This window comes from Grammomys surdaster, unplaced genomic scaffold, assembly GCF_004785775.1.
Source record: "Grammomys surdaster isolate TR1022 unplaced genomic scaffold, NIH_TR_1.0 190, whole genome shotgun sequence".
Lineage (NCBI taxonomy): Eukaryota > Metazoa > Chordata > Mammalia > Rodentia > Muridae > Grammomys > Grammomys surdaster.
This window is the reverse complement of record NW_021604635.1, coordinates 3413965-3424642: the sequence shown is the minus strand read 5'-3', so window position 1 is coordinate 3424642 and position 10678 is coordinate 3413965. Positions and strand designations below refer to the sequence as shown.

The following is a 10678-nucleotide window of genomic DNA, read 5'->3' as shown; positions in this document are numbered from 1 at the left end:
CTGAGAATTGAACTCAAGACCTCTGGAAGAGCAGTCAGTGCTCTTAACCCCTGAGCCTGCTTTCTTATGGAACCCAGGACCACCAGCCTAGGGATGGCTCCACCCACCATGGGCTGGGCCCTCCCACACTGAGCACCAATTGAGAAAATGCCTTACAGCTGGATCTCATGGAGGCCTTTCCTCAGCTGAGGCTCCCTCGTCTCTGGTGACACTGGCTTGTGTTACACTGACGTCAGCCAGTACGTTCACAAACCCATGAACTTTACTATTTTTGCTGTAAGAACAACTATCATCTCTGCAACCACTCCTCAAATGATAAATTTGTTATGGTTTTATTTAGTTTGTGATATGGAGTATTTCTATGCAGCCCTAGCTGGCCTTGAACCTACAGAGATCTGCCTCTCTCTCCCTCCCCAATGCTAGGATGAAAGGCATGTAACGCCATGACCACCTAGAACCTGTATCATTTGATTTGATCTTTGTTTATTCCAACAGGACATATGTAGAAGATAATATTTAAAATGGCTACACTGGATCTGGCTTGTTCTTAAGCAGCCGCCATGACTAGACAAGGCCCGAGGCCAAATGGTCTAGCCTCTGCTCGGGTCTGACTGTGGCTCTGGCCGGCCAGAAGCACTGGCCCTTGGCATCCATGAGACGCCAGCATGGGAGATGGCTCTGCCAATCCACCACACTGACTCCACAAAGCTCGGCTGAGCCCAGATAATACCCACCATCCCGTGGTACCCGGTGGTAGAATGAAGACTCTTAATACTTAATGGCTATCCGATTGGTACATATATTTGGTAATGCTCAATTAACAAGATGCCCACACAATTAGTGTTGTCACCCAATACCTAACCTAGATATTATAACTACCTCAGACTGCTAGAGACACTCGCACATCCTCAGCCATCTCCTCCTCCTCCCCGGTTCCTCTCTTCCTTCTTCCTCGCCCCTCCTCTTCCTTCTCCTCTAACTTTTCTTCTCTCGCCTCGCTCCTCCCACATTAGCTCCTCCCAAATTACCGAGCTTTATTGTAAAATGTAGCTGGGACAATATCCTGCTACAGACATACTGTTTTTATAATCTGAGTTTTGCTACATTAAAGTTAGGCATATTTCAGCCAGGGGTTAGAGTGAAGACTGTACTCAGCACTGGGCAGAAAGGTCGGAATTTGGAGGCTACCCTGGGCTATGTAGTAATTACAAATAAACAAATAAAACAACAATAGCAAAACAGCATTATTTTCAAAATAAAAGAATATTATCCAGTTTCTATTGTGGTAAGTTATATCTCACAAAGCTTGTCATCTACAAGACCAAAACTCTTTGGCCCTTAAATGACCATTCGCTCTTCTTCTCTGCAGCCTCTCATAAGCAGGACACGGTCTGTATGACGTTCACTACTGGCTACAGTATAAGTTATTCGTTTGTAACTCTCTTATTTCACTCTTGGGAATGCTAATCCATCCTTTCTTGTTTGTTTGTTTCTTTGCCTTTCGTTTTTAGAGACAGGGTTTCTCTGTGTAGCCCTGGCTGTCCTGGAACTCACTCTGTAGACCAGAAGTGGAATTGCTCGATCTTGAAATATTTTAAATTTTCTTAAGGAATTGCCACACCGGTTTTGACAGAGGCTGTACCATTTTACATCCTACTAATAGCACATAAGAACTCCAGTTTTTCTACGTCTCCTAGCGCTTGTTTTCTTTTTTTTTTTTCTTTTAGCAGATGTCTTTGAAAAATATTTTTATTTTATGTCTATGGTTCCTTGCCTATGAAAGTCTGTGTGTCACATGTATGCAGTACCCACGGAAGCCAGAAGAGGACATTAGAGCCTCATCAAACTGGGGTTAGCAGATGACACTCTGGAGTGTAGATCCTGTCATGTAGACACTGGAGTCAAACCCCAGTCCTTTGTAAGAGATTCCAGTATTCTCAATTGCTGAGCCATCTCTCCAGTGCCTGGGCCTATCTTAATGGATGTGAGGTGGCATGTCACCATAGATCTGATCTGTATCTACTTAATAGTGATGCCAATAACTTTTGTGAAGTGCCTTACTTAAGCCATTTGCCCATTTCTGAACTGAACTTTCTTCCTGTTTTGTTTTGTTTTAGGAGTTTTCTGTATAATCCTTTGTCAAAAATGTGATCCACACACATTTGCTCTAATTTTAAAGGTGGTCTCTATACTCTATTGCTAGAAATTTTTGACGCACAGAATGGTTGATCAAATCCAATCTCTTTATTTTTGTTGTCGTTGTTTGTTAAAATAAGGTTTTAACAGAGTCTTCCTTTTTTCCCATTAATCTCCATAAAGCCTTGACTTTAATTGACAAGTCAGATGTAACAATGGCATTTAGATACGAAGGCACGTGCTTTCAGAAGAAACTGAGAGTATTCCCTTATGATGGAACTTTACTATAAATTAAGCCAAGTGGCATCTAATACTTTTATCATAGTCTCTGAAGTTTGTGACCCAGGTAGGGATGGTGAAGAAAGATAAAAAAAGACCTGCTTTTAAAACAGAAAGATTATTTCTTACTGAGATGGCTTTGCAGAGAGCTTAGATCCCTCATTGGTAACTGAACCATCATTGCCGAGTCTCCTTCCCTTTGTCTTTCAGGCCTCGAGTGGCTATTTTGTGGTGGTCTTTGTCTATGTGATGGAGATCATTGGCAAGAAGTCTCGCACGTGGGCTTCCATGCATCTGAACACCTTCTTTGCTATTGGAGTAATGTTGGTGGCTGTGGTAAGCTATCTGGTGAAAACATGGTGGCTTTACCAGATCATCCTGTGCACAGTGACCACCCCCTTCATCCTGTGCTGTTGGATGCTCCCAGAGACACCCTTCTGGCTCCTCTCAGAAGGAAGATACAAAGAGGCACAAGGCACAGTGGATACCATGGCAGTGTGGAATAACTCCAGCTCCTGTGACCTGGTGGAACTCTTATCACTAGATGTGACGGCGGCGTCCCATGATAGAAGCCCCAAGAGCATTAGAAAGCACAGCCTAGCAGCTCTGTTTCACAGCCCTGACATTGCAAAAATGACCCTCATCGTTTGGCTGGATTGGGTCACAGCAAATTTGGGATACCACATATTTGGCATGGAGTCTATTCAGAGAAAAGAAAATGACCCTCTTTACCTCTTCCTAGTGGGTAAGCACAAATACGTGTTTACGGATGGCCCTTGAGGTCAAGTGTCTGCCATGTTCTGATTATCTTTTAAAGCTGGGAACAATATTGGTGACTGAGATTCAGTGTTGTTATACTTATAGGACACGTGTCATGTTTGTTTGAAAAAAGGTCAAGAGTTACAAGGGCTTCCTCCTCCTCCGTCTTCTTCTTCCTCCCCATTTCTCTTGCTTCTTTCCTTCCTCAATTCCTAACCCATCGTTCCTCCCAGTGAATAACTTGTAGACTATGTGGCTTGTTCATACTCCACTCTCTTTGTATGTATCTCTGTCAATGTATGCATATAAATGCTCCATGACATGGCATGTATGAGATCCTTTCGACACACTGTTCTGGGTAAGATGGTTTTCTTTCTGATATAATATGCCTAAAGTATAGAATGGTGTTTAAAAACATAATATACCAGATGCCCTTGATGTGTAAAGCTAATTTCATTACATGCAACTGTTATTTATCATTTTTTTAAAAAAATAATTATTTATTTTATGCATATGACTACACTGTTATTGTCTTCAGACACACCAGAAGAGGACACTGAATCACATTACAGATGGTTGTGAGCCACCATGTGGGTGCTGGGAATTGAACTCAGGACCTCTGGAAGAGCAGTCAGTGCTCTTAACCACTGAGCCATCTCTCCAGCCCTTCACGTAACCTTTACTAACACTGTCATGTTTGTTTAATTTTAGTAAAAGTTAGAATGACTTTAGATAAAGCAGACTGTGACTCCCAGGATAGCCACATGTGAGCTGAGTGGGCCAGCCGAGGAGACGCAGGCGGATGGTCGGAATTTGTATTCCTCCGTCCAGTCCGAGCTAGTTGTCTCTGTGTGGGCGCCTGCGTTTTATATTACCTTTAGCAAGCCCTTGTTTCTGCATCTCTAGATATCGACACCAGACTTTCTCAAGGTACACATCTATTTTCTGTGTATTATCAGTCCGTAAGAATGAAGAGAAAAATCATTTTAAGCAGTGCATTTCTGGACAATGTTACACGTCTATAAGAAATGCCCACCCCTCTTCTATACAACAGTTTGAGAAATGGTGTAGTTTTTTTTTTTTCTCTAGAACAGCAGCAAATGGCAGCAGAAGAAAGTGGGAAACAGTGTCCCCAGAGGAGGCCAGGGAGCTGCAGGATCCAGCCCATCCAAGAGCTCCATGTTCTGGATCTGAGTCATCTCAGTACTCAGGAAGGGGAGGCAGGGGGATCAACAATTTGAGTTCATTCTCATCCTTGGCTAAACAGTGAGTTTGAGGCTAGCCTGAGGATGCAAGCGAGCCCATTTTTTTTTTTAACCTATTAACTGGCTGTTGCTAGTTAATGTACTTAATTTTGAAGTTACTACTTTAGTTAGAAACTTACTACTTTAATTTTATAAAAAAAATAAATCACACTTTTTTTTAAGTTTAGAAGTTTATTATGCTACAAAATAATAGTTTTGAAGTAGGAGACAGCAGTGTTTACATATAATATAGAGGAAGTGTCTTGACCTATTTCCTGATTGGCTATAGTGCCAATGTTCTTCTAGGTTGAGGAGCTGTTGATGCGGGTTTGTCTATGGTGGGCTGCTTTGACTTGTACTAATAACTGCATGAAAGTGGCGTCACGTTATTTTTATGATTAGCGCATACGCGGCAGAAGTCAGGGTGGTTAAATGCGGCGGCTGGTTGAGGTCTTATGTAAACTATGGCCAAGCTCAAGAAGCTCTGTTTTCTGCCCTTGATTCGCTCAAGATGCACGCTGAATCCTAGTGAGCTCGGCTCCCAGGATGGTGTAAAGGGTTTGCGTGGATTTTATCTGACTAGTGGCCTCACAGGAAACAGTGTCATGCCAGTGAGTTAAAACATGGTACATCTTACCGAGGCTCAGCAGGTGCGGGAAAGCGTGGAGCGGGTGCTGGGTGGTGGCCAGCAGTCTCATAGAGAGCTCTCTGGGTCATTGGCAGGTGCTGTGGAAATCCCCGCCTACGTCTGTTTGTGCACCTGGTTGAAGAGAGTTGGAAGAAGGAAGACCATATTCATCTTCCTCTTGCTGTCCTCGCTCACCTGTGTGGTTTACGTGGTGATACCCTCGGTGAGTTAGTTTGTTCTCTTTATGGAACGGCTGTGGAAGGTTTGTGAAAAGACTTTTAGTGCCTTTTAGTATAAAGATCAATTCAGGCACAAAGACAGAGTTTATACATAATATTTAGAGGTGTCCTCCTCCTCCCTCTTTTTCTTCCCCTTCCTCCTCCTCTTGTTCTTGTTCCTCTTCCTCCTCCTCTTCTTCTCCTTCTCTTTCTTCTCCTTCTCCTCCTTCTCCTTCTCCCTCTTCCTCCTCCTCCTCCTCCTCTTCCTCCTCCTCCTCCTCTTCTTCTTCTTCTTCTTCTTCTTCTTCTTCTTCTTCTTCTTCTTCTTCTTCTTCTTCTTCTTCTTCTGTTTCTTCTTCCTCATCCTCATCTTCCTCCTCCTCCTTCTTTTTGAGACAGGGTTTTTCTGTGTGGCCCTGGCAGTCTTAGAACTCATTCTGTAGACCAGGGTGGTCTTGAACTCACAGAAATATGCCTTCCTTTGTCTCCCAAGTGGTAGAATTAAAGGCATGCATCAGCATCATCTGGCAAAGGTGTCTTCTTAAAAAACACATTCTTTTTCTTTTATACAAATATTGTGTTCATTGTAGGAAATATATATATATATATATATATATATATATATATGAATATACATGTATACATGATATACAATATTACATATAATATATATGGCACAGGCTAAACCTGAATAAAGGAGTCATGAGGACATCTGAACAATAAAGAATGTGACAAGTCAAATATTCAGATAATTTCTGCCTTTCCCACAGTCGGCCAGTAAAATAGATACTGTATGTTGACTATAGTATACACTAATCTTCTGAGAAATTTGAATTTAAAAATTTATATTTTAGTATTTTAAAAATTACATGTGTGTGTATATATGTGCCTATGTGCAGGCATGTATGTGGTGCCTGTGGGAGCTAGAGATATTGGATCCCCCTGAAGCCAAAACTGTAGGCAGTTGTGAGCCCTCTGATAGTGCTGGGTCTCGAACTTGAGACCTATGCAAAAGCCATCTCTCCAGTTCCAAACCTTGTTTTTTTAATTAAAAAAGTTAAAAAAAAAACCCTTCTTCTCTCATACCTTACACCCTGACTGCAGCGTCCCTCCCTTGCCTCTCACCAGTCTCTCTCTCCCACCTTGCCCCTCCCCCAGACCCACAACCCACCTCCCCTCAGAAAAGAACAGGCCTCCCAGGGACATCAACGAAACTCTGCATAATAAGCAACAATAAGACCAGGCACAAACCATCACATCAAGGCTGGACGAGGCAGCCCAGTAGGAGAAAAAGGTCCCATAAGTAGGCAAAGATTCAGGGAGTGGTGGTTTCCACTCCCACCACCAGGATCCCCTGAAGCACACCAAGGTAGTCAACCATAATGTATGTGCAGAGGACCTGGGTCAGACCCCTACAGGGGGCCCCTTGACCTCTGGGTGCCCCCATGAGTCCTGGTCAGTTGATTTTGTGGGCCGAATTCTCATGATGGTGTTCCTGACCCCTCTGGTTCTCTGACCCTCCCTCCCTCTCCTCTGCAGGACTTCCCAAGCTCAGCCCAGTGTTGGGCTGTGGGACTCTGCACCTGCTCCCATCAGTTGCTGGTTGAAATCTAGTCTCTAGTCTCTTTGATTCTGCTAGACTCTGGTCCCAGAGCACTCTGCAGGCAGAACAAACTATAGGTCGAAGATTTTTTTTTTGTGGCTAGGTTGACGTCTCAATCCTTCCATTTGAGACCTTGCCTAGTTACAGGAGGTGGCCAAGAACCTTGTTTTTGAAAATACAGCTTCTTAGTGAGAAGTGCTTCTTTCCACCACAGAAGCAGTATTTCCATTGCTGTGTTTCGGTGAACCATGGCACGTATGATTACGGTATCTAGAGGACACCCCACCTGAATGCTACCTGAGCCTGCTGCGTCTTAATCCTAATTTGGGAATGGTGGTTGGTATAGCTATACCTTAGAATAATTTGTGTCATTTTCTTCAACAATGACCTTTATTAAACGATAGTGTGGCAAGTTTAGAGCAAAGCAGGTTAACTTTTGCATACTGCTTGAAAGTTAATTTACGTTATAAGCAACATCCTTTAATGGCAACGCTACTGAATTATCAGGGCTGGTGAACCACATGTTTTACATTACCGAATTTCCAAATGATTGGCATACAGTTAGTATGAATAAAGCTACTCGGGGCAGGGCGGTTTCTGCCAGCCTGGGAAAAGTTTATTCACGCCTTTAAAAAGGTAGCTGAGTTGGCTTGATGGCGGCTCCTTTTGGATCTGGCAGAATCCTAAGAACTTCACATTTTTTTAATAGCAGAGAAGAAAGGAGAGTGGCTTCTGGAACCTTCTAGAAATAGAGCAGTAACTCACAACTTCAAATATATCCCCTCAAATAAAACTCCTCCTCAAAGATGGTGTCAACATGGTGAAAGTTATCACTATCACTCCTATTTTGTTCACACTACCTGGGTCTGGACCTGTAGCTCAGTGGTTTTGTGCTCGCCCGGCATGGGGAGCCAAGCATTCAGACTCTAGCACTGGAAAAACGGAAACAAGGCAGGATGCCGGTTCATTCAGCAAACACTGTATGTGATAACAGAGGCGTTAGCAGTTTTAAGAGGTCCCCCAAAACCTATGACTTAACATAATGTGTTATACGCTCAGAGCAACTGGCGTGATGTACTGGCTGTCTAGCCAGAGTGAGAGGCTCCCAGGCCTGCCGTTATCATTTTTCTATTATTGTATTTTATATGTAAAGATACTTTGCGTGAGGGTATTTCTGTGTACCATGTACATGCCTGGCACACTGGGAACCTAGAAGAGAGTGTTTGATCCCCCGGAACTGGAGTTGCAAGTGGCTGTAGGCTGCCATGCGGATGCTGGGAACCCTGATCCAGGTCCTCTGCAAGAGCATCAAGTGGTCTAACCTACTGCCACTTGCTGTCTACCTCCCAGAGGAGGGGGAGGGAAGAGATGGCAGAGTGCGGAAGGTCCTCTCGGAAGGTCCTCATGAACCATCCTCAGAGTGGAGCACTTTAGAGACGGCAGACAGTGGGTTGGGGACACTGACAGGTTTTCAGGGACGTGTCAATGAACAAATAAAAACAGTAGACACTTTTACAGGATTGTGTTTGGAGACAGTTTTAAACCTGGCTCACTCTCTCCAGATGCAGGCTTTGCTTCGAGGGCTCCTTTCCGGCTGTCGGTGACTGGTGCAGGCATCTGCTTAGGGAGTGTACCCAGCCCCGCATCTTCATCCCGACAGGCATTCAGTCCTCTCGGGGCTGGGGGAGGACACATTCAAAACTTTCCCCCTAAGTCCCACAAAGGCAGAAAGCTTTTGCAACCCACAAGCAGAGTTTACAAAATCAATGCAGACAGGAAATTTAAAACTCTGTTATTCTCAAACATGTGGATAGAATTAGGACGTTTTAAGTGATTTTAATGATTTGATATTTTCTTTTGTGTGTGTGTGTGTGCTTGCAACCCCCTCCTCCCCAGAATTACAAGACTGCGAAAAGAATGACAGCTTTGGTGGTCAAAGTCGTCATAGGGTCCGTGTTTGCCTTTATTTACCTTTATACGGCCGAGCTGTATCCAACAACCGTAAGGTAAGGCTTCCTACTCTTCTGTTGGATTCCTGTTACTTTTTACTTGCGTGCCATTTCATCATGTTCGATCTTTAAATACAAACGTGGTCTTCCCATGGATGGTCCTCAGATCTCTGAGATTCGGGAAAATCCCACAATGATGATAATTTTGACTCTAAGCTGCTGTTTGTAGCTCATTAGCAAGGAGATTAAAGGATTGTTTTGAAGTAACTCTATTAAACTCACAGCAAATCCTATATAAAACAGGTGTCTACTGACTCTGTGCGTGTCACACGAGACTGTCTTCCTCATGGGTGCCTCTCAGTGTTCTGATGGCAGGCATAGGCATTAGGTGGCTAAACAGCAGACACTTTGTCGTAGTTGAGTGGTCAGAGTCTCAGACCCAAGTGTTGGGATACTGGAGGCCACTCTTGGCTGACCCCTGGTGCTTTTTCACAACGTATTCACAAGGCCTAAGCTCTGTGGACACTCTGATTGGCTTTCTACCTTCTTATGGGGTACCAGTTTTATTGAATTAGGACCCCTTGTTTTAACATAATCTCTCCTTTAATGACTCTATCTCCTAAGTCTAAGATGTTGTGTGTGGACTTTAACATCTGCATTTTGAGGGGACACAGTTTAGCCTCTAACAAGTCCCTGGTTCCCTGAGACTACCTCATCAGGGACATCCCCAGGCTGTAAGAAACTCTGAGGCATCGGATACAAAATCCCAGCCCTGGGTCTCCACAGTACAGATGCTCCAGGATTACAGGTGATTCTGGGTTGCTTCCTGCTTTTTCTGAGGTCTCAGTGACCTGAAGTCCAGGGCTCTTCCAGCCCTTTGAAGACTCTTACCAACAACATTTCCCATGAGGACAGCACGTGAAGTGCCCAGGTCCTTTGGAAGCCCGGGTGGTGCGCTGGAGTCTCCTTTTGGTGTGTGTGGATGAGCAGCCTATGATTCCCAGAGCTCCTACTGCAGCCCCTTGTGTCTGCACTAAGGCCAGAGACTGCACACATCTGCTGCAAGACACAGTTTGGATTGGGGCCTTTTCCCCTTTGTTTAGAGAATCATCTTGAATTTTAAAGTTTAAATAGTGGTTAGTGTCACAATGATGCCATGAAAGGCCCATGCCCCAGCTTTCCCTAGAAAGATCTAGAAGTTTTCTGTTGACAGACCTCTCCTAAATCCTCCAAATGACCTTACCTATGACTCACTTAATCCAGTAGTTCCCCCTCTGCCCCCCCCTCCCCTCCCTCCCCCCTCCCTGTATAGGCAATTAAACCCAGAGCCTCACATGCACATCCGTTAGGCAAGGACTCTACCACTGAGCTATATCAATAACCTATCCCCCCATTCATTTTAAATTCTGAGACAAAGTCTTGTTGAATTGCCCAAGCCGGCCTTGAATTTGCACTGTGTCCCAGGCAGGCCTTGAATTTACGCTCCTCTTACCTTAGCTTCTCTGAGTGCTAGGATTACAGGCATGTACCATGATACCTGGGAGAGGTTTTGATTTTTCTAAGAAAAACAATACTTTTTAGTGAGTCTATTTCTTAGCCTATAAAAAAAGCCAGTGTTAATGGTAACAGAGGAGAACCTGGGAATTCAGCTCTCTGCAGAGGACTGGGCTATCTGCTTCCTTAGCTCCCAAACAACTGTCCGCTACCCCAGTGTCTGAGTGCAGACGTGGGGTTCTCTTCTTCCCTCCAGGTTACCCAGAGTATTTGTGTGTGGTGTGAGTGGTGTGTGTGTGTGTGTGTGTGTGTGTGTGTGAGAGAGAGAGAGAGAGAGAGAGAGAGAGAGAGAGAGAGAGAGAGAGAGA

At 44.2% G+C, this 10678-nt stretch overlaps 1 protein-coding gene across 1 annotated transcript in view; it reads left to right on the top strand.

Moving 5' to 3' along the window:
• The window catches only part of Slc22a16 (solute carrier family 22 member 16), a 32409-nt gene that overhangs the window by 11648 nt on the left and 10083 nt on the right, over nucleotides 1-10678 (top strand). Inside the window, exons 4-6 of the mRNA XM_028769097.1 lie at nucleotides 2626-3160; nucleotides 5142-5269; nucleotides 8764-8873. Of these exons, the coding sequence (XP_028624930.1) occupies nucleotides 2626-3160; nucleotides 5142-5269; nucleotides 8764-8873 (773 nt within the window). The remainder of the gene's footprint in view (nucleotides 1-2625; nucleotides 3161-5141; nucleotides 5270-8763; nucleotides 8874-10678) is intronic.